At 41.3% G+C, this 24,832-nt stretch overlaps 1 protein-coding gene across 1 annotated transcript in view; it reads left to right on the forward strand.

Annotated features, from left to right (window-relative positions):
* The window catches only part of DCAF5 (DDB1 and CUL4 associated factor 5), a gene marked incomplete at its 5' end in the record, with an annotated part of 78,287 nt that extends 59,606 nt beyond the window's left edge, over positions 1–18,681 (forward strand). The window contains 2 exons of the mRNA XM_082485426.1: positions 9,271–9,398; positions 16,622–18,681. Coding sequence (XP_082341552.1) covers positions 9,271–9,398; positions 16,622–18,430 — 1,937 coding nt within the window. The 3' untranslated portion in view covers positions 18,431–18,681. The remainder of the gene's footprint in view (positions 1–9,270; positions 9,399–16,621) is intronic.
* Between the last annotated feature and the right edge of the window lie 6,151 nt (positions 18,682–24,832).

Raw genomic sequence — 24,832 nt, forward strand, 5'->3', positions numbered from 1 at the left:
CTCTTGTCTAACAACTCTGCTGCTTCTAAGCCAAACTGAGTTCACTGAAGAACTTCACATCTGTTACTAAGAAATTTCATCTCATAATGAAACTTGCAGCATAAAATGGGGCTCGGTTCACAGGCTGCTGCTCCTTACAGCTCCAGCGCATTGGCCTCTCTTCCCCTCTTTCCTTTGTCTTACACCAAACCCTCCCACTGATTTCTAATGCAGAGCAGTGTCACTCTTTTACTTTCTGGGTGGAGGTGCGCTATCAGCTTGTGGAAATGACCACTTTTGACTCACTTCTGACCCTTCCCCATGCTGGGGCAGACATGCTAAGCAAGTAGCGCTGCCTCAACTCAGTGTGAAAGTGTAGGAGAGGGGTGTTAGAGTAAAGAAAAGCAGCAGTGTGTGTGGGCTGGAACAGTAGTGTTGTAGATGCCACAGTTGGTCAGTGCCTAATTTGATACTGTCTAGTAATGTGTAGGGTTTGGCAATACAACATCATCCACTGCGATCTCTAAGCCATCCAACATCAGCGTATCTCTTCTGCTGAGACAAATCACTGTGCTCTTTTAGGAAGGTATTGAATCTTGACTGAAAAACTCAAGACTTTAGGAAAATGTACTGCTGTTTCTATTTTTAATAGCTTTGACAGTTTAAACTGTACATTTTAGTGGTATTAAGTACAGTTGAGTGCTATCCCGTGGTCTCAGGTGCTTTAGCAATAGTGAGAGCAAGTTACAAGCTGCTAGAGGTAAAATTAAAATGGTTTGTTTCATTTTCAAAGGCTGTTAATCACAGCTGAGAGGATGGCTAGCCTCTAAAAGGTTTGGTTAACGGCAGGCTTTTGAGGAAAATGCCATTCTAATTTTGGATTGCTTATTTAACCAACATTTGATGTTGCAGTCCTGAAGTCCTGAAGGTGGTCCTGCTGAACACACCCGTACCTTGGCCTTCTATCTATGTGTAGGGTTTACAGAGATTGCTCCCTGCTTTCCTTTTAATTTGTGTGATTTCTTTTTACATTTGACACTGGTTTACTACCACTTATGGAATTTCCTCTTAGTTAAAACAAAGGTTACATACATTTAAATTGGTTATTTATCTGTAAGTTTTTGTGTGGACTGTACATATGTGTGGACATATGTTTTATGCATGTTACTACACTTGTCCTGACTCCATTTGCAAATTCTGGATTTGGGATTTTGTGCTTATCTGGCTGTGATGCTCTTGAAAACTTTTTTCCCCGGGCAGCTGCAGATGACACTTGCTATCTGGGACCTTTGCACAAGGTGTGAATTACCACAAAACAATGTCATATGTGTTTTGGTCAGCTTTATGGTTTCTGGCTCTTGTAACTTGAGGAAGGGTGTCAGTAAACTTGCAACATTTCAGTTACAAAATTTATTACTTAATGTCAATTGCCCCCAGTGGTTGCTCAACGAAATCAGGAGATCCTGTAGTAGGAGCTGTATGTCTTAGTCTCTTGTAACTTGAGCAATTCTCTTACTGAAACATTTTAGTGAAACTCATAAGCTTTGTTTTGTTAGACCTAAAGATTTGGCTTCTGTGGCAAATAATTCATTGGCCACCCAAATCACCTGTGATAGGCTTATTGAAGCTGCTCTTTTCTTCATTCAGCTCTTCTTGAAGGGTTGTGCCTGTTTTGAATGTGATGAAACATCCTTTCTTAAATCTCATCCTGTGGTTCAGAATAATTGCTCAGCTGGAGAGGTTGCTGTGCTTCCTTTTTGGAGAAAGCCTTGCTGTAGGGATGTGGAGACCTTGGAAAGCTGCTGCTTCAATGGAAAACTCCTTGTTCTCATGTTGTATCTTAAAATAGGCGTGTCTTTGGGTCTGTGATCTGAGGGGGTGGAATGTGGTCTTTCATTTAAAATATTGTACAAACTAGACAGGATGATGTAATGTCCTGTACTGTTGGTTGGTTGGTATTTTAAATAAAAATATCTCTCTAACTGATTTGTACCTTCTGGTTGAAATCAGACGTTGTGTTGCTATAAAGATTTATGATACAACTCCCTTAAATTATATCAGCTATTTGTAAATAGCAACTTTTTTGCAAGCATGAATATTTTACAGCACTGCATCCTTAAGGACAACCCTTAAATAGATTATTCTGTGAAAGCACAGGTGTGGCAAGTACTAGCCATCTAATGGTTAGCAACATTACTACACAAGAGGTGAAGAAAATTGGGGAGGAACATAACAGTCAGGCAATTGCAAACATATTTCAGCTTGGAGGAGTGGGGTTACCTGTGTTGGTATTTTGTCAGGAAAAAGGAATAAATTCTGCTGGTTTTTGCAACAGTCATAATTTAGAGGTGTATTCCCAGTAGGTTGCATTGAGTCATTCCTCCTCAGCTGGAAACTCCACCAGCAGCTGTGTTTGGTCCAGTTATGAGACAGGATTTACTTTGGGCTGGGGAGGTCTGTGAAAAAAAGTATTTCCTAAATTGCTTAGGAAGCTATTCTGTTGAAGAGTTTTATTGGCCGTCTTCCTCCACAGTCTTAGATTATTCTGAATAGGGCAGGATTTCCTATGCCAGAAGGTTGGTTGCTTTTTTACCACCTTTTGTCCTTTCTTGAAGATGGAATAGTTTGCTCATTTTTCCACTTTCTTCTCCATCCAAGTACTACCCAGCTTCCCACTGTGCTTCAGAAGTAATTGCTGATTATTTGGTGGATTTGTCAGCCAATTTCCTCTTTAAAGTATATATCCCGGTTTTCTTCAGAGGCAGTTTCTAGCAAAATTAATACATTAGTCTGGCAGAAGAGCAGTCCTGAGCTTCCACAGCTTTTGCTTGACTCCAAGGCAAGCTAGAAGTGAGAAGTCAGCCCTATATGACCTGCCCAGCAAGACTGTTAACATACAAGCTCTTCAGGCAGTACTTAAACTTAACTGCTATAAACATGGTCTCTTAGCTGGTAAAGAATCTGCGTTCAAGACAGAACCTGACATGTCTTGTGGGCTAATAGAGGGCTTAGTAGACCAAATGTTTTGCAAAATGGAATTTACATTCCTCACCCACTACTCTGAATCATCTTTGCAACTCAGAGCTTGTCTCTTGCTTTTGAAATACTGCTCAAAGATGCTATGGGAGGGATATGATATTTTTTTGTGATTGAGAAGGGGATCCTTCAGTTTACGTGAGCAGGCTGCCACCAGACTCCTGAAAAACTTCACTAAATCAGAACAGTGAACTGCATTTCAAAACCTCTTTCTAATTCTGTCTTTGACTGTAACTGCTAGCAAGAAGGGGCCTGTCATTGTGGTCCAGTTACTAAACTAATTGCACCAATTTTCAGCAGTACTGATGCAATTTTTCTTCCCTTTTTTTTTCTCTCCTCGTTGGTCATTGTAAATGCAGACACCTCTTTAGGCTTGAAGAATTCAGCAACAGATATTTTCACAATGTCTGAACAGGGTTATCTCATTGGAGACAGCTTGTGGTTTAAGTTCTCAAAGTTCCAGGCTGATAAGTGACGATGAATAATAGATGATTAAGTGTTTCTTAATGTCTTTAGCTATTTTTGAGATATCTATATATGTGTGCACATGGCTATATACATACCAGTTGGGCTGGGGTGGGGGGGAGGCTGCCTAGCCCAATGGGGACCATGCTCTGGAAGGTTTGTATTTTTAGAAAAATGGGTTTTCTGAGATGTGGATTTGGGATATAAACTGTTTTACTTTTAAGACTGTGGTTTGTCTCTACCTTCAGGTCAGTGTTGACCAGAGCGTGCTATGGAACACTTGTTTGATTATCAAAGCAAGTAAGTGGTGGGGCAGTGTAGAAAAGATTCTTGTATTCAGTGGAATTTGATTGGTTTCTGTGTCACATGGATTGTAATACCAGAAACCTATGGAAATGTCCTGGCTAGATGGCATCTATGAGAAAACAAGGCACTGTTGGGTGCTTTGTAGTGCTGTAGCCAAGTAGAAGAAGATTCAGCATCTATGAGTGTTTCTCCCATGGGCCTTCGCATGTTTAATACCTAATTTAGCACTAGAAGGCTGAAGATGACACTGAGCACTGGGAGAGGTTGGAGAAGCTTTAGTCCCCAGCAGCTGGCTCTCTGGTTGTACCAAACCTCCTTCCTCTTTATCGTATTGAACGTGTTTGCAGCTACCGATACAAAATAAATGCAAGAGCAAGCAGTTTTCACACCTCCATCTTAAAAAACAACCCCCCCCCAAACAGCTATCAGTTGTGCAATAATTTCACTTATTTTATTCCCTTTATATTCAGAAAGCAGAGTTGGTGGTGGTAATTTGCATGGTTCCAATAACATGTAAAAACCATTGTGACCAATGCAGTTAAACACACTGAAAGGGCAATCTTGCTCAGACCAAGAGAGGGGACAGAATGAAAAGGGTGTGCCAAAGTTTATTTCCATAGTAATTTTGTCTTATCTTTCATATTGTTGTTCAGCTCTACTGGTGATAACAATGGTGGGAAGGTTGGTATAGATAAGGTGTAGAAAGACATGGCAGATATTTAGCAGCAACAAAAGAAGGGAGAAAAGATATGTCTGAAAATAGACCCTACCACTTCAGCTTTCTGCACATTCTTTAGATGTTTAAATAGAGATTTTTTTTTTTTTTCTTCGGCTTTTGGAACCTCTGCAGAGGTACAAGACCACCACGGGGCTGGTGCTAGGTGTAGGCTAGGCAAAGTGGGTGATTGCCTGAAAGAGCAGGTTGCCTGAGGCAGGTGCTGACGTAGCCCACTGCTCCATGTGTTTATGCTGAAGCTCTGCAAGGCCACGCTGATCCTTTCACCTGGCCTGGGAGGTAGAGGGTGGCTTTGAAGGTGACAAAGGAAGCAGTCTGCAGATGGAGTTAGAGCTGCTTTCTTATGGGGAGATGCTCCCTTTTGCTTTCTCTTGTAGTAGCAGAAGTACTAAGCCAGAGTTCCCTCGTGCCTTCTTCAAACTGTCTCCTCTTACAGTGCTGGGAGAAGAAAGGATCTTGGCCTGCCCGTGCTGTCCTCACTCCATATTTGATGTGACCCAAGTCAGTTTTGCCTGTGAGAAACCTTGAAGTTGCTCTGGCTGCTGCCAGAGCTGGAGTCAGATTCCTGATCCCACTAGTAGGGATGCTGCAGGGCACTGCGCTCTCAGGGCAAGAGTGCTTGTGTTTAAATCTAGCTTCTCTACAGATGGGTCTCTGAGGAGCAAAGCCATCTGCTGGCATGCATTGTACGCAACAAATACAGGTGCGTGAGTGACCAGAGAGAGACTTTTTAAGGAATCTAAACGTAATCAGCTGCACTGCAGGCAGAGGTCCTATATGCTATGTGTATTTGCTTGCATTGTGCTGGGCATTTGCTTTCCAAACTATGGTATGTCTCTTCCGTTAGCACACCATGACCTCATGGGATTCAAATGCAGGGCTGTGGCCTATGCCCTTAAATGTGTCCGGGATTATTATTAATGACAAGTAAATTAATTTTAAGTGAGCTTTCTACTGTAGTGCCAAGTACTACAGTGGAATGGTATGCTATGGCACACTGGCAGCAGCTGCAAATATCTGGTTCTTCTCAGGAGTTTTCAGCGCTTTGAATAATTCACAAGGCTTGTATGAAGTTATGCTTTAGTCTGTGGAACGTCTTTCTACCTTATATGAACAACCAGTGGGGCTTCTTTTGCAGTGTCATAGATAGAAAGGACTTCTTCTTAATGAGGTCATTTAAGTCCTGTGCTACAGAGCCAGTGGAGGATTGTTCCTTATCCCAGCAAGTTCTCTGGCTAGAGACATGTTTTTAAATGTTTGCAACAATGCAGCTTCCATTAGTTTAGAAACTGTTGTACATTCTTACAGGATTTCTGTACTAGGGCACTTTTCCTGATAATCTATCACTTCCTTTTTTTTACTTCTTCAAATAATTCATTCTTCTGGTTTGTTTTTTTTAAACGCTGCTAGATGTTGTGGAACTTGCACATGGGAAGTCAGATTGCTGTCCAAATATCTCACTCTCCTTCATTATGAATTACTAGTATTTTTTAAAATATGTTGGTATGTACCATCCAAGGTCTTCTCAACATGTGAAATGTCAACTCATTTGCGTAAGTAGTTACAAAATGACATAATTAATGAGGATTTAATTAGCATAGTATATAAAGCAAACCAAGAAGTAATCACTTTGGCAACTTAGTAGACATCTACTACTTCAAAGTATTGTATTATCCCTTCCATCTGTATTGAAGCCTGTAGATATGCCTTGTGTTGCCATGGTATTCTTGTCAAATGCATGTAGGAGAAATCTGTTTTAAAATGTACACTTCAGATTTAGACTTTTATAAGTTATTTCTTCCAGCTGGTCAGATATCATAGTAGGATATTATTTAAAGAATTTTTTGAGACTTTGTATTGCTCCTCTTTGGACCACTTATTTGCAGGGTATAGAGGAAGAGAGATTTTCTTGACATTTCACTTCATGTATCGAATAAAAGCAGACAAAAAAAACATCAACCAGCACAGCTAGAATACTAAACCTCTACTCAGGACTGTCTTTAAGCATACCCTAACAGGTCCATGTCTTTCTTGTGCTGAGGACCTCAGAGCTGGACACAGTGCTCCAGGTGGGGGTTTCACCTCCCTTGACCTGGGCACGCTTCTTTTGATGAAGCCCAGCATTCAGATGGTTTTCTGGGTTTCAGGCACTGTCTGAATTTGACTACAGCCTAGGGGCAGCTGTCTTCTAGACAAGGTATGCTGTGCACTTTTCATCCAGTGCTCTTAGTGTATTGATAAACATTTACATCTTAATGCCAGAAGACAGTTCTGGCATTAAATAACCGTTTTCACTGTTTCACTAGGAAAATAACCATGGGTTAATTCACACTGCTGACAGTACCACAAAAGGCCAGCGACTGACTTGGGAATGCAGCCTGAGATATTGGTGCCCTAAATTTGTATTTAATCTCCATTATAATTCTTTCTTTACTCACTGTCTCTCTAACTTCTGACTCTTTTGTAAGTGTTTCATAGGGTGTATTTCTTGTTTTGTACTGAATTCAGGCAGCTAGAGTCCATGGATAGTTAAAACTTGGTTTTAGGCTTTTACTTACGGGTTTGGAAATGTTTCCTAAGCAAATTGCCTCTTCGTTCCCGAAGCCCTCTTTCCTGGAACATTTGTCTGCTAGGTCAAGATAAATGCATTGAGAACTGGACTTGATGTAACCATCTACTGTTGGCTTGATGGATGCAATTGGATTGACAACTGTGATTTGGCTGGAAGGAATGCTGTGGGAGTAGGGCAACTTGCCATCAGCCATAAATGTGGTCATGAATGTCTAACAGGGTGAGCAGAATGAAAGGACATGAGGAATCTCATAAAATGGAAAAGAGAATCAAAAGAGCCCAATTTGGCATTTAATGAACTTGCTCTCCAATCAGTTACTTCTCAGTCAACTTTGCTTACAGTGGCGAAATCTTGCTCCAGTGGCTGAAGGCAGAACTTATAGAACCATTCCAGGTAACTCATTCTCAGGGCAGTTTCAATGAACATTTTTCAGACTTAACTGGAGTGATAGTCTCCCTTTCAAGTTTTGTTAATTTTAAATAAGCCTTCATTCTATATACAAAGTCTTTAAAATGGCCACGCATTTTGGTCCTTGGAATTAGTCACTGTCTCTTTTCCCTTCTTCAGGCACATTACCTTTCTATCCCAAAGTGCCATGAGACTGCAGTTTGGTCTGCAAAAATTGATTTGTACAAACGGAACACTTTCCAAAAGCAGTAAAAAGATCTGTCTGCGGATTTTTAGGAGTTGGATGACTCCTTGCTTCTAAATCCTCATCATGGTTTGTACAGCATGTACACATCAGTCTGGTCTTCAGTGTGTAGTTATAATGAGTGGAAGGGATAGAGTATGTTTTCTAAGAGGAGATGGGCTGAACACAATCTCACTACCTGCAGTCCTTTATCATTTAAGTAACCTAACAAATGGAAGGTGGTATAGGAATGCCTTTTTTTTTTTTTCTTGACCCTTCTATCTTGCTACTCTTTAGTGTTAATGCAAGTTTTTCTTTAGGAAATGTGCACTGCAGGAAAACTCCAACTCTGTTTTAGAAGACAAGTTGTTCAACGTTAGGCTTATGGCTTAAACCAGCAGCTATTTCAGCTGAAAGAGCTCTTGTTGAGGACAAAGAAGGATAGCAAACATCTTCATCAAGAAGAACATGAAGTTTATTTGTTTAGTGTTGAGATGACTAGCACAGAGGCTAATGAAATTATTTTAACTTTCTGTAAAGTGTGCATATGACCTTCAAAGTTGTAAACATCAAGATTGTTTTCCTCTGAAGTGGTTTTTAGTTTTTACTTCTTCTCTTTTAAAAGTTTTGATTTTTTTTCACTGAAGATGTTAATCATAGCATGTTGATTGACACTTGTTCATTCAGATACACAGGTGTACTTTCTAACAAACTTATAAGTTTAATTGTGTCAATCTACAAATATAAAAAATCACTGTGTGACAGTTTCTTGCTTTGGTGTATAGACCTAGTAAGAGTCAATGACCAAGCAGAAAAGTAGTCTGGCTTCTGTTTTGAGTATTACCATTAGCACAAAAGCATTCCACTTCAACTAATTCTCTGCCTTGTGACAAAAATTATACAACCCACTGGTCAGATATGCTATTTCAGGTCCCTCTCTGAGCTTGATTCACAGAAATACAAGTTGTTACAGATCCCGGTCTAGGGAAGGGTATACTAAGTTCAGCTGTAATGTAGTAACTCAGGTTAGTAGCCTTGAAGATTGCCTCCTTTAGATACCTACCCATTAGACTAGAGTCAACTTTGAGAGTAATGAATTGCTGATTTAAAAAATAAATTAAAAAAACCCCAGAGTTTAGCTATTAATTAAGTCAACCCTTTATTTGCCTCTGCTTCAAATTTATAAACTGTGAGTAGTGTCATGCCTTAGGCACAATGGTTTCACTGGTGATTTCATTAAGTGTGTATGTTATTATTCACATACTTGTCATATTAGGTCAAAAAACATCATTGATTGTTTAGATAGTTGAACTAAAGCTGGCCTCCAAGTCCTAATTTGCAAGAAAGATGCTTTTCATCAAACTCGCAGCTTTTCATAGGGGCATTGCTCAAAAAATGGGAATTCTGCAGCCAACACAGGCCTTAAAATATTGCAAAATAAAGCTGAAGCGCATTGTCAAATATAATACGACTTTAAGTTATTATGAATGAAAGCAATATGAAGATTTAATTATTCATTTCAGTGTCTGCTTGTTTTTCCCCTAGGTGGCATTGGCAGGGTCGTCAATGGTGCTTTTATGGTATTGAAGGGTCATCGGTCAATTGTAAACCAAGTCCGGTTTAATCCTCACACTTACATGATCTGTTCTTCTGGTGTTGAAAAGATTATAAAGGTAAGATTACTTATCAGAAAACGTGTTCTTTCATTATTTCAGGAAGAAATGCTTTGTTTTCCTCAGCATTGTTCTGCACCCATCCCGTCTTCTCATCTTATTCATTTGAGAAGTGGTACATCTCATTTGCTGCCTAAACTGATGCAAATGTTTAATTGGGCATTTCAGCTTTAAACTCTGTTTCAATTTTAAATGTTTTGGAGATGAGGGATGAGAATTTCCTGGATTTGTACCTTGAAAAAGGAATTTTTTTCCAGTTTCATTTTGTACGTAACTGAAGTATCATGCAAACAGTCCTTCTCGGGAGAGTTTGGTCATAGCTGTAACGTGATCTCCTAAGACTTCTGGTACTTTGGGCTAAAATTTAATAAAAATCTCTCCAAAGAGTATTGTTGAGCCTCAGCCTAGCCTGAACTAGCTGAATTTGGCCCAAATACTGCCTCAGGAGCCCTTCTGTAAATTTTGTGCACACTTCTGCATTGAATCAATTCAACGTACCTTTCTGTGGCTTCCAGAGGAAATGGGACTCTTAATACCTTCCACAATATGTCTTTTCTGAATCTGCTATCACTGTAGAGTATTTTTAGGAAGTTTGTGCTCTTTTTTTTTTTTAATGTGGAATGTAAAGAGAGAACTGAGGTTCTGAAACTCCTTTCCTTAAGGAAAGACAGTCAATATTGCAGGAGCTAGGCAGAAACTTTTTTGTCATTTCTAATAGCAGAGGTTGAGGGTGAGGAGGCGGAGGATTATGCTACACTAATGCACTTTGCGTTCTGCTGCCATAGAAATTTTGCTATAATTTAGGTCTATCAACAAAATGAAAGAAAGCAGGACAATTTAATTTTTAAGTAGGATAATGAGAACTGATTCTGCTGATGAGGGTTGGACTAGATGATCTCCAGAGGTCCCTTCCAACCCTGATCGTTCTGTGATTCTATTTGTTGAATGACTTAATAAAAGTCTTACCTGCATGTGGCTATAAATGAGGTCGTTTGAGTATTAGTAAATGCTTTAGTCGGGCACAAGTTGACTGAATTAACTTGTCCTGCAAAGGAATGTTTTAGTGGTCTGCAACTCAGGAACCAGAACTAGCCCGAAACCCTGGGAACGCGGCCCAATGCTCAGCTGCAGCACTTGCGTTACAGCTACTATCAGCATTTGGGTTCTGATTGTAGTTCAGCTTTCCTTCTCTTCTATCTTCCACTGGTACTTTAGTTTGCTTTTCTACTTTTTTCTTCATCTGTGTCCCTCTGACAGGTTTGATCACAAATCTATGAAATACAGGCCTTGAACAGAAGTACATCAAACAGTCTTAGAAGCTCACTGATTTTTTTTTTTTTTTTTTTTTTTTTTTTTGTCAATTTCCAAGCAGTCAGACTGCCGCTGTTTAACAATAGTTTTGCCAGAGGCATTTTTTTTTGCTTTGGGAACTTGATTCACACAGCCTGAATTCTCCCTTTTGGATTTTAGATCTGCTGACCCTTCACCCTATGAATCCTTCCTGCATGAGTGTTCTTAGACTGTTGGATTAGCATTGGTATAAACATCCCCTGTGTTGCTTTTGTGTACTTCTGCTGGGGTTTTGGAGAGTTGTTTTGTTTTTTTTTTTTGCCTAGTGATTAAAAGGTTAGTTCGATTAAGGCTCCAGTCACAGGTTGTGTAACTCTTTCAAAGACACCTCTGCTTGAATGCTTCCTTAGAAGAGAATGCCTGTTGTGTCACAGTATGTGCAATGGAACTCGTGTAGCTGCTTTGAAGGAACTGAGTTCCCCAAACACTGCAAACTAGAAACTAATTAAGGGAAAGGTGTTTAATGTATTAAGTTTATTAACAAGCCAGAACTTACCCTTTTGTTGTATGTCATTTTGTCTCAGCTTGTAGTGTGCCTTGTTTGGGGATCAGGTTGTTTTAAGGCTCATATCTTGTCTGATCTGCATGACTCCACTCTTTAAAGGTACTATTTTAGTGAACAGCAGTTTGCGGGTGACCATACAATGCTGGTTTCTTCTTCGTTCCAGCTACTTCTACAGCTAGGCTGGAGGCTAGTAACTGCCACTCTCAGAAGGGTAAAACAGGAAGAACAACACCAGCAATTCTGAGGGTCTATTTACTGCATTAAAACCAGCTGGGAACACAAGTCCTTCCCGTGCATGACTGTCTTTCTTTCCCCCATATAAATGCTTGATGTGCTTGCTCAGAGAAGTTGAGATGACAAGAGGAAGAGCCATAAATAAAAATGGTAGTTAGGGGTTTTTTATGTTTTCTTGTTTTGCTGGGTTTTATTTGTTTGTTGTTTTAATCAGTTCCTTAAGAAGTGTCCTTCCTTTTATTGTCCTTCAAGTGTCTTCTAAAAATCTTTCTGGAATTAAATCAGAAGATAACTTCACTGTAGTTGTCTGCTATTCCATTCCCTCAACTGTAGAAACTCTGTGATGAATTAAAAATGTGGATGCAAGTAGCTGTTTGTCTGAGCCCTTAATTTTTAGACTAGCTGGCCTAAATTTAGTACTTCTAGAAGTAAGGAACTGATAGCACCAGCATCAAGCCATGATACAGACAAGCCATTCAATAATTCCACATGCTTCTGCCAACACAGTTGCTATTTTAATACTGATTGCAAATTAGATACAAATTCATCTCAGGCCTAGCCCTGCTGAAATGAATAGTATTCACAAGAATGATTTTGACCTTTGTGTTTATGGCGGTTTTTTGCTTCAGTTTTATTTTGTTGTAAAGCACCTGCAAGAACATAATTCAGTAACTCAGTGGTTTAAGGTTTGATTTCTGCTAGGACTGAGAATACAATGGATAAGATGGGGGTGTGTGGTGTGAATATTCAAGCGAGGAGGTTTCAGAAACCTAAAATAAGACTCAACAAGCTCATTAATAAAGGATACTAGAAGCGTTGACTTCAGACACTGTGTGCTGGAGATGTCAGCCCAAATGAATTGCTCATTGCCCTCCATTTCAGAAACCTGAACCTCAGTAAAATTGCATGCAAAAAGAACAGCTGTGAACTAAAATTATTATTTGCAGTAAGCGTTAGCCACGAGGGCTAAAGCAATATGAAATAGAAAAATACCACTTTCCCCTCAGTTAAGTGTGTGAGACATTGGGATGTACTGGCAGGAAAATGAATTACATTGCAGGAGAAATAAATGATGCGTTCCTTCTGATGTGTGGGGCTTAGAGAAGGGCCATGGAGAATTATGCAGTTAGAAGACAGTTCCAGAAAAGATAAAGTGCGTAAGGATTTTCAGAAATAAATACTGTTTTGTATTAGAAATAGAATAATGTGTAACTGAGTACAACTGTTGTAGGTCCCATTTGTTTAAAAATCATCAGTATATCAAAGATAGTAAAGTCTATTTGCCCACGTTGCTATGGTGACAGATTAATGTCATTGTGGCTAGCTGCCTTTGCCTAATCAGATAATCTAATATAGCTGGTTTTAATTATTCTCACGCTGCGGGCATACTACTTTTTTATTTTAAAATTTGGGGGGTTGCCACCGTGGAATACAGGCAATTCCAAGACCCTCTCTGAAGCATCTCTGCTGAAGTAGAGAACCAGTTTTATACTCCCCTTTTCTCTTATTGTTCCTATTTTTATATCCATGCTTGGGGCATCAGTGAGTAATATCCATCTCCTTAATCCTCTCACAGAGAAAGAACTTCATGATAGATTGTTGCTTCAGTGGGATGATTTGCCAACTTATTTTCTCCGATTTGCTCACGTTCTTCCTTGACATGGCATCAGTCAGAGGATGAGAAAAAGGCAAAGGCATTCCATTTACAAAGAAGCCTGTTTCGGATGCCACAGAGAGCACTTGGACCAGTTGCTCCCAGTTTAAAGACTTCCTGCTTCTGCCAAGGATAGATTATTAGTCTGATTTCTTTCTGGGACTCTGGCAGGCCGTTGCACTCCCTCATGGCAAAACGTCTAAGAAGTAGGAGTATCAATCTCCAGAGACATCTGATCCTGTACAAACAGGTTTTCATCCTGAATTCCCTTGACTTCTCTTTATTATTTTCTCCTTCTCTCTGAACAAATCTGTCTTGGAAAGGAAAAATCTCACTATGGACTCTTTGCAGCTCCCTTTTCAATATTGAACTCTGCTGTATTTTCTCTGATGCTTGCAGAGTGAGCAGAAAGATCTGGTAGCACTAACGAGGATGTGGAATCTCTCTGTGCACACTTCATGTACCTTTTTAGATGACTTTTCATTATAAAACAGACCTTCCCCAAAGAGATTTCAGAGCAGACTATCTTTCCCCCATTTATATTGGTTCATACAGAATCTAAGAGCTTTCTAATTCTCTTGCTGAAAAAAAGATAATTTTATAAAACCTAGTGATCAATCTAACACTGCTAAGACTATTTGAGGAAGGGGCATGCCAGCCTTCTTCTCCAGGCATACAGTATGAAGCATTTACAAGACGGTATATGCTGCTTAAATACAAAAAGATCTGATAAATCTGATCTGCTTAAATCACAGAATCACAGAATAGTCAGGGTTGGAAGGGACCTCTGGAGATCATCTAGTCCAACCCCCCTGCCAGAGCAGGATCACCTACAACAGGTTGCACAGGACAGCGTCCAGGTGGGTTTTGAACGTCTCCAGAGTGGGAGACTCCACAACCTCTCTGGGCAGCCTGTTCCAGTGCTCCACTACCCTCAAAGTGAAGAAGTTCCTCCTCATGTTAAGATGGAACTTCCTATGTTCAAGCTTGTGCCCATTACCCCTCATCCTATCAATGAGCACCACTGAAAAAAGACTCCTCCCATCCCTCTGGCATCCTCCCTTTAAGTATTTGAAAGCATTAATAAGATCCCCCCTCATTCTTCTTTTCTCTAGACTAAAGAGACCCAAGTTCCTCAGCCTTTCTTCATATGAAAGATGTTCTAATCCCCTAATCATCTTCGTAGCCCTTTGCTGGACCCTCTCCAGCAGATCCCTGTCTTTCTTGAACTGGGGAGCCCAGAACTGGACACAGTACTCCAGATGCGACCTCACCAGGGCGAAGTAGAGGGGGAATGCAGACAAAGAGGGGGAAACATCTGATAAATTGTGAGAGAAGTTACTGAACATGTGATAGTTAAATCATCAAGAAGGTAGCAACTCAGAATAGTCCTTTGAGTAAGTAGAGTTCTATTTTTCTATTACAAAACTTGGTGTATCCCCAAATCAACACTCTCTCTCATGTATCCATGGAGAGAAGACTCTTTCCTATGTTGTCTTTAGGAAGTGAAGCATGGGAAGTAGTTAGAGGATGAAGAGAGATTCTTTCTGTTCTCTTGAGTAATTAAAAAAGGTTAGGTATGGTTGATGGAAGTTTATACATAGTGAGCTCACATTGGGTTTTGTTATCTTTATCCAAACCTGATGCTTGTCCCTTGAGCTACGTGTCTGGTAAGTGCAGTGCTTGAACCAAGCAATGGAGACTGTCTTCATTCTGGTTTCAAGTATTATATTAATGAACTGTACTGGAAGAGAATTTGTTTAAGTTCTGTGAGTAATAAAAATAACAATTAAGTACAAATAGTGAATACACCTTGATATTGATATTGTTCCTAGGAACAAGCTAATGTAGTGCAATGTAAAACTCCTTTGCCTTTGCTCTGAAAGGCAGCTTGATGATTGCCATACAGAAAAAGGTGTATCTGCAGCCCAGTTTAATTTTGAAATAGTGTCTCTTTTATCTACATAGCCAGATCATACATGGAAGCTCTGTTAACCATAAATTACAGAGGATGCAAAGTAAAGGCATTCAAGTTTGGGAGAATTCCAGAATAAAGATTACCTGTACATCTTGAATTTGGAGCTGCAAGATAATTTATTTTCTTTACTTCCAATATTAAATGTGTGAGGGTTTACTGAACACTGTTGAAAATCTCTGTGAATACAGAATTACTAGCATTCTCGTGGGCTTTTTTTATAGTGCTTGTCATAGTAGTATCAGATTGTGTTACATGTGTTAACTACGCATCTGTGAGATGAGTGCTGATTATCTCATTTATACAGGCAAAATACTCTTTTTGTTAGTGGTGTTGTCTCCTTGGAACAAAACTTGACTAATTTCTGTTGGAAGAAGAGATAGATATTTTTGCAAAAGTCTATCTCCAAAAGCCAGCCTGGTATACAGACCTGGCATAGGATTTTTTTCCCTGAACTTGTTAGCATGGTAAAACCGAAGCATGACTGCAATCAGGTATTTTATAAGCAGCACATTAAGGCAGTATTGTGGATAAGCTACATGTTAGCTCTGCTTACCGTAAGTGTTGTGCATCACATTAACAATTGATCTAGAATATAGTGATAGCGGTTGTCCAATGAGTGCCTTAATCATACTGCTCCTGAATCTGTGAATAAAACTGAGAAAGGTAAGGAGATCCGACTGCTACATTTGCTATGGATTACCAGTTTCTTGGGGATATTGGTGGATCTTCTTTGTTGTTTTTTTGGTTGGTTTGTTTGGTTTTTGTTTTTTTTCTTTTTCCCCTCCACACCAAGAAAACTGAGGGAAGGCTAGATGGACAGCCCAGTCAAGGCTGTTGCTATTGGTGAAATCATTACACTTCACAATGTTATTACCTCTCCACTTCAAAAGTAGCTTTCAGTAAAACTCTTCTCTTTCACCTTTCCCCAAGGATGTTGGATGTTTTCTTTCCTTCACGACTGTTCCCTAAAGGGAGTACTGCACCTCTGCTTTTCACCTCCATACATTCAGCTCCCTGCCTGCTCATCAGGTGTGACTGACTATGAAGCTGGGTGAAATGTTACTCTACTTCACTGGCACAAGCAACTCTAGTTTCCTGGGAAACAAGTGCCTTCATTAGTGCTAAGACTGTATTATAGGCAACAAACTATTCTTACCGTTAGTGAGTAAGCATCCCCTATTACATAAAAATAGAGCCCTGCAATTTGAGAGAAATTATTATACAATGAAATATTGAAATGATGGATAATCTGTAGTGTGAGAGCTTTTAAGTTCTGGATGGGTGAAGTAGATGCAAGAAAAACACATTTGTAAAGAGGGAGACGAAAAAACATGTCTCTGGAATACTTATAAGTGTAGGTCTGAGGGGTAAAAATTAATTAGAGCAATCTGCCACTTGCCTCTGTTCTGGGTATTTGCACTACTGTTCTACTTCAAATGCTTATAATAGTTTATGAATTCAAAGACTTACATTTAATTTTTTTTTTTTTATTTCTGTTACAGATCTGGAGTCCTTACAAGCAGCCTGACTGCACAGGGGATCTGGATGGTAGAATTGAGGATGATTCGCGTTGCCTCTACACTCATGAAGAGTACATCAGTCTTGTGTTGAACAGTGGTAGTGGTTTGTCCCATGATTATGCCAACCAGTCAGTTCAGGAAGATCCACGGATGATGGCCTTTTTTGACTCCCTGGTGCGCCGGGAGATCGAGGGCTGGAGTTCTGACTCAGACAGCGACCTCAGTGAGAGCACAATCCTGCAGCTCCATGCAGGAGTAAGTGAACGCTCCGCTTACAGTGAGTCGGAGTCCTCTGCCTCTTTGCATCACTCCCCACCACATGTGGCTGAAGAGTCTGATGAAACTGCCTATAACTTAAGGGCCTTAAGATCAACTGAATCCCCCTCAGCCAGAGAAGACGTGGCTTCCCGTCAGCAGAGGCTCTCTGCACTGAGAAAGTATCAGGATAAACGTCTCCTGGCTCTTTCCAATGAGTCTGACTCCGATGACAATACCTGTGAGGCAGAACCAGATACGGATCTTTTCCCACGGCCACGGTCCCCAAGCCCTGAGGAGAACGAATCCAGCAGTTCCAGCAGCAGCAGCAGTACAGAAGATGAAGAGGAACTGAATGAAAGGCGCACATCTATGAGGCAACGCAATGCACTGAGGCGCCGACAGAAGGTGCAAAAGGAGGAAAGGACTAGCACTAACACAGAGAATGTGACTCCCTACATAGGTGAGGACATCTATGATTACCCCCAGATCAAAGTAGATGATCTTTCTTCTTCTCCAGCTTCTTCACCTGAAAGGAGTTCAGCCAACAAAGAAGTTCTCAAAGAAAGGACATCTCCTTGTTCAGACAGTGAATCAGTGGAGAGAAAGATTTACAAAGCTTACAAATGGCTTCATTATTCTTACATATCATATTCAGCTAGTAAAGATGGTGAATCCTCCAGAGGAGATGGAGAGAATGACGAAGGGAAACCAGGAACTAGTGGAAGGCATAGTACAGCACACTCGCTAAATAAGGAAGATACTCGGAACTTGAGTTCAGTAGTTCCTCAAGGTTCCCCAGCTCTTTCTACTGAAAGCCACAACAAAGAAACTTTAAAAGAATGTGGCTTGGTAGAAAATTCTAGTAATGGTCAAGCTCACGAATGTGACAATCAGCGGCGGATGGAGAGCCAAGAAAACACATCTGAAGACACTAGCAGTGGAGGTATAGAACATTCTTTTGAGATTAAAAAGCTCAATGGAAAAGCTAACTGCAAAGGGCTAAATAGTTGTACTGAAGAATCTTGCATTCAGATGACAGGACTTGTGGAACAGAAAAATAGTCAGAACTGTCAACCGGCATCAAGCCATCACTCACTGGTCCCTCCATTCTCCGCTGTTGCCATCTGTAGCATGTCGGGTCACTGCTCCAGAAACCAGACTGATGACAGTGAGGAGAGGAGCCTCGACCCCTCCTGTGTTAATCACAATAACGGCCACTTGCATCTTCGCCCTTCATGCTTCAACAACGGACAGAGTTTTGGAGAGCAGGAGACTGTGACGCAAGGACTACAGGTGCACTCAAATGCTGACAATGGCAACCTTGTACAGATTGGTGTGCCCTTGCACAAAGACTGCTGCCTGTCTGAAGTGGACTCCAACAGCTACAATGTGAGCACAAGAGAGGATACCGCTGACTTGCATCCTACGGGCAGTGAGAGCACTCAATCTCTCGGAGGACTGAAAAGACACAGAGCGGAGTTGGAAGATGCAGATTCAGAGAGTTCATCCTTAGAAAAGAAGTTAAAAACATGATAAATGCAAATGTCTGTCGTAGTGTGCACTCTCAAAAAAAAAGAAAAGGAAAAAGAAAGTATTAAAGGCACATAGAGCTTGGGTCTGAAACATTGCGTTTGATTCTCCATTCCATTCTTCAGTGGGTCTGTTTTAGATTGCCAATGGTTCATGCTGTATAAAAATCCAACTTACTCCTTAATGAGACCGAGTCTAGTGTACCCATACAAGGTTCTGTTTAAAGTAAATCCTTATTAAGACGGTTGACTGAATTACTCTTGTGTGAACATGTGTCGTTTGTTCAGCCAGCCAGGATGACTGCTTTAAGTTTTAATTGTTCTTCTAAGAAGGAATTTTTCCATGCTGACACTTATTACACGTTACAGGCTGAAGAATGATTGAATTAGATCACACTGGTGGTAGCTTGGGGTGTGTTTCTTGTTGAGGAAAACGGGGAAGAAACCTTTCTGGGCCCTTTATTCTGCTTCAGAAACTAAAGAAATGCAACCATTAGGGAAGATATTTTCAGAACTGACTGGTATCTTTAGAGATGATACATCATAAAGCACTTCTGATACAGTTCAGTGACATTATTTTTATGCCAACAGAAAAGCTATAGGAAATGAGCCTCTTTCCAAAATCAACTTTAGACTGTTCCCATGGTGACATTCAATTTTGTGGGTTTGTCTTTTTTAAAGAAAAGAACTGAATAACACAGTGTCATCACTATACTAAAATGTGATTGTTTGCCAAGAGGAAGGTATTATGCTGTAGGCCTCGCTCTAACCAAGGGCTATTAAAAATCAGGCATTGAAACGTGCCCTTCTCTGAGCTTAACACATAGACATTCATTGTTACTATTATTATTAAGAATATGGCTCTGAGTGCTGGGGTGTATCTTGACTGTGCCCTCCCCTTCCCCCACGTGCTTACTTTTGGGAGGCAGTAGGCCAAAGAGAAAATAGCAGAAGAATGGATAATGTAACTGATGCCTGTTAACAGCAACACTTGGTAAAGTCTGAAAATTTTTAGCAGTTTTCTTAGCCTAAAGCTCAAAATAGGTTGGCGTTGGAGATCAGGTTAGTTTTCCACCACCGTGCTGAAAATATGTAAAACTGCAGATTGGTGGGTAGATTCAACAGAGCTCTGTGTGTGTGAGGGAGAGCTTCAGAGAAACGTCCCCACGTGTGAGGACACCGGGACTCCAACTCTGGCAGCCAGAACTTGAGCAAGAGCGTAGCTCTTGTTTGTGCCCTGCAATGCTGACAACAGAAAAAACAGGCTGCTTCTCACCCCAGTAATTGTCATAAGCTTTCAAGCCCAGTGCTGAGGAAGGGCTAGGTTATTTTAAGGAATAGGAGATTTTTGTTTTCGAAATGACTCTAGCAGTACACTGCTGTAGAGCACTGGTTTCAGAATAATTGTTTCATATGCACAGTACCTTGTACCTGGGGAAGGAAGGAAGATGCCCTGTTAAAACATGGTGAAAGTAAAGGAGCTCTTTGGAAGGGATGCGGGGAGGGGGGGGAAGGGGTGGGCGGAGAGTGAAGAACACAAGCTGAAAAATTTTCTTACAACTACTGTGTGCCATAGGCTGTTTGCCCACGCTTGGTCAGCTTTACTAGGTGAGAACTTGGAATAAGATACGGTGTCGTATTTAAGAAGCATGTAAGATGGCTGAAAGAGAAAGGGATGTTTTCAAACATGAGTGAAAGTGGCAAATAAGGACAAGCTGATATATTGTTACCTTATTGAAAAAAAATTTTCTGTACTGGTATTTTAGATCACTGCAGTCAAGATTACTATAGGAGCATTCTCCTTGGTTGTATGATACCTTATTGTACATGCTGGTTTTTAGCCAAAATCTTGAGGTTGCTGAGTCAAAAAGTTTTTAATTATTATTTTATTTTTTAAAAGTTCTTTACATTAGAAAATTTTCTCAGCTGTCACTTCTTCTGCCCTCCTCTGAAGAATGCCCAGATTGCTGGTGAATGAGCATCTCCATGGTCATCTTTTCTCAGTGTTTTCTCAAATGCCTTGTGGTCTCACTTTCTGGTTCTTTTGTTTGTTTTCTAAAGCAGAATAAAAGCTCTCGGGTCTGGTGTTAATGCTCTTCTACGGGCTCTGGGCATAAAGGTGTGCTGCGGTTTCCCCAAAGACGGCCTCCCATGCTGTCTGCATGCTTGTTATTTCTAGTTTCTGTCAAGCAGGAGGAGGAGAGTAGGCTGCAATCTTAACCTTTTGTTCACAGGAAATTTCAGTGCACACAAGAACTGTAACTTCCGAATCAGGGGGTTTACCTTCTGACATAAATAAATGTTATCGGTGCTAGGCAGCTGCAGTATTGGGAAAAGACCAAAAAGAAAAAAAAAAAAAGGCAAGCAAGCAGCAGGTAACCAGCAATGAAAAGAGCTGCTCTTTGTAGGTTGCTTTGCTTTGTCGTTGATCCCAGGCATCCGCTCCCTCTCCCCGACGCTGGGTTGCTCACCGTGCTCTGCGCCGGCGGTTCCTGGGCTGCCAGATGTGAGTGTTGCTGTATGTTTGGCATTGCCACTCCCCCTTTCTGGGGAAAGAGAGTAAGCTGTTCAGTGGAAAATCGTAAAAGTTTATCTGAAGAGATTTCATCTTTTCTTAATCTGTGGGTGTACTTCAAAATGAAAAGGTTGTGTAAATATTGACCTACCTTGTTAGTTAGCCGCTGTTTACTCACCTTGTAGCTTGTTATGGCAGGAAATTTGCTAGGCCAGGTTGTACTGTTCTTCTCCAGAAAACCTTGTCAGTGGGAAAGAAAAACTCCCTTACGACTCTTCATAGCACTTTGGACAGAGAAAGATTGATCTTTAAAGAAACCCTTTTTTTTAATATTACTACAAGTTTACTTCAGCTTTACCTGTTTAAAGTGTTAATGTCAAACCAACCTATTTGTGTGAGAGTCAACACTGACTCTTCTTCTGAAGCAGGCAAGCACGAGGCTCTTCTGGGCTGGGGTATTCACCGCTTGCAAAGATGCAGGAGGGTACGAGGTCTATCAGCCAAAGTTCTGCTGTTTTTTTTTCCAGCTCTGAAGTGATTCTCTTGGCAAAGGTGGCGAGTCTTGTCCAAGGTGAGTGGCTCAAAGGAGACCACACTTTGCTGTTGAGGAGCAGCTCACTCTCGCAGGCAAAGCACATGCAGAAAGGTACAGCTGCCTTGAGAGGGGAAGAGCACAGGGTTTTGACCATGGGCATACTGGTTGATTGCAGCATGTTCTGAAATCCAGCCTGGCTCAGTTGGAGTAACAATTGGGAAGGACAACTTATTTCAGAACCTTTTCTTCTCCAAAAATTGCAGTAGATTTCCACCCCCACCCCCCCCCTGCCCAAGTTTCATAATAGAATAAGTGATTGAAGCCTGTCCTTATCTCTCTTTTAAGCCATGTCACTTGGTAGCTGGAAAATCACTCTTCTTCAAATATTTAAGGATAAATGCAGCTAGGTCTACTTCTGAGGTCTTGTACTTGCCTGCATTGTCACATCTTCAAGAACAGATAGGGGTTTCTCACTCACTGTGGCCATCAGAAGCTGATGTGGCTCAATACCACTAAGTTCTTGGGATGCTTTCATTTGCAGTTATGATTTATTTTGGTGTTTGCGGACAACAGCAAGGCAGGATTTTTGTTCTGTCTTCATTGAGTTAAAATGCTCTATATTAGTGTGTTTTCATCTTTTTTTTTTTTTTTTTTTTTTTTTTTTTACAGGCAGTATTATGGAGAGAGGTACCCTTTACATCTGATGCTTTCTCTCATTTTCACCCACTCAGATTCTCCAAATGTTTTTGCCTGACCTGGGAAGATCAGTGCTCTGCTGCAGGGTCTGCGGAGTGCCAGAGAGTAATGCAAATAGCTGCAACAACTGAATTGCTATGTGCATATGCACCTAGTTCTTCGGGAGTTCTTTAATAAGCTAATTCTAGCACATACATAATTTATGAAACGCATCAGCATGCGCTCCTGCAGCTGTGTCGGGGCGCGCTACTTAACCCAGCTAATGCTGTACTAATATGAACAAGAACTCTGTTTCAAACACCTGCTGAGAAAATTGCAGTTCTTCAGGGAAAAGCAAAACAAACCAAAAACTTCAATGAAAAACCCCACTGGCTATGGCAGGTGCTAGGTTTGCCGTGGTTTTCTTCAGTGGTTGTACAGGTCAAAAGCAGTGAAATCTCAAAAGAGGCATCAGCATGTTGTGTTGTCGTAGGAAATAAGTGATCTGAATTTGACACTTGTACTCTGCCTGATGCAAGTCGAGGACTTGAACTTGGGTCTCCTGCCTTTCTCTGGAGTGTCCTAAGCATCAGCCTATTGCATTATTCAGGAGTGGGCTTTGTTCTTCTTTTGTCTGAAATGTGAAGAGGAGAAGGGAAATGGAAACAGTTCCCCAAATACTCGAGCAGGGGCCCTGAGCCCACCTCTGCCAGTTTATAGTTTGCTGAGAAAATACCAGATGATTCTCATTTTCCCTCCTCCACCTCGTGTGGTCTTCTTTGGCACAGAGAGCCAGAGGGAGATGCTGACCCAGCCTGGTATGCATCCCGTTTGACTTGAACCTGGGAGAATCGTCCTGCCCAAATTGGCTAGAATTTGTATGGGAGTTTATTATTTTCCTGTAGATGCATAATACCTCCTGAACAAGCACCCAAGCCAGTGAGCTGTTTGTTCTGGGATGTGGCTGGCAGGCTCAGCTTTTCTGTCTCGTGAATATTTTTCTGTTCATTTCTAGTCTCTATCATCGGCCAGCACCTCTGGAGCTGCTGCACACATGTGGGTCGGCATTGTCGCTGCTTTTAGAGCCGATTGGAGTTTCCCCTTTGAAGCCGCTGTTTGCACGCTGGCTATTTGGAAGTAGGTGCTGTGAGTGAGCAAAAATTTTTTTTATGTTCCTATAAATAGGCAAAAAAACCTGTCTGAATTTGAACTTTTGGTGGGGGACCAGCTCCTTCGCAGCCAGACGATGCCTCTGGCTATACGCCAAGCGCATTCATGATCAGATGCTACGGGAGTTGCTCGTCTCTAGGTTGAATCTACCCCAGGGGACCACATTACTGTGAGCCAGTGGTCTGCAGCATTTTACTTTGCAAACCCTGGCCGCTTATAGCGGTATTAACAGCTGAAACCACCAGCTCCTACGTACTTCCAGGGTTTGCATTCTGGTCATTTCAAAATGGTCAAACCATATGCTCTTTGGGAAGGTCTTGGGTATAAGTGTCCTGCTTCCAGAACAAGGACTGAAAGGGTCAAGTTCTGCTTCCCTGGAACAAAACTTGCTTCAAGGAAATCCTGATGCATCTTTTTAAAGAGCTTTGGCTTTACCTCAGCATTTAAGGTTAAACACTCATAAGATACCTTTTGAACTCCTTTAAACATGGATGTACGGCAGAAAGAGAAACAGCATGAGCTTCGGAACTGAATTCTGTTAGGGAAGGGGAAAGGACTTGAAATATATTTAAAAACAAGCAAACAAAAAAACCCCAAACAACCACTTGCATACCCTAAATACCCATCAGGTTCTGCATAAAAGTTCATCACCTGCTTCTAAATCTGGCTCCTAAAAGCCTAAGCAATATGTTAACAGCAGTGACTTATCACACTTGAGCTTGGGCAACTGGAGATCGCTGATCGGTAGCAGCCGAGAAGCCACAGCCATGCATGGCAGCGCGCTGCTGACCGGCCGGGGCTGTGTGACCCAGTGGGGATCACTTCTTCTGTCTGCAGCCTGCAGGGAACGAAACAGATGGCTGTGAGCAGCAAAGCCTCTCCCGGATTTTGACCGACTGATTCTGTCTCTCTTGTTGTCCAGCTGTCTGGTTTAGCTTCATATGGCCTGGGACTTTGCTGAACGAAGATCCCTGGAGGAAAGCACTTCATTCTTAGTTGATGTTTGCCTTTGGACCTTGGAAGGAAGTTTTGGGGCTTCATTTTTATGCAGCCTGTTAAAATGAGGGAAGAAAATTAATGCATCCTTGTAGGAGGAACAGAGAACTCCAAGGCAAGAGCCTCCTCTAACTCACTCTTCCCCTTCCTGAGGTTTCTACATCTCCTCAAGGAGCCCTGTACCTTTTTATTCCCTCTAGGATCTAGAGAGACTTGCAGTGTTGGGTGCCTAGAAAGCAAAAATGAAACTGTCCCCAGTTCAGGATGTCGCAATGCTCTTTGCTTCAGTGACATTTCCAGTATATTACAGCCAGATCTGGCATTTCCTGGCTTGGATTGTATCCTTGAATACAATATCACAGAATCACAGAATGGTCAGGGTTGGAAGGGACCTCTGGAGATCATCTAGTCCGACCCCCCTACCAGAGCAGGGTCACCTACAGCAGGTTTGCACAGGACGGCGTCCAGGTGGGTTTTGAATGTCTCCAGAGTGGGAGACTCCACAACCTCTCTGG

Source organism: Vanellus vanellus (genome assembly GCF_965231255.1).
Source record: "Vanellus vanellus genome assembly, chromosome: 6".
Classification (NCBI taxonomy): Eukaryota; Metazoa; Chordata; class Aves; order Charadriiformes; family Charadriidae; genus Vanellus; species Vanellus vanellus.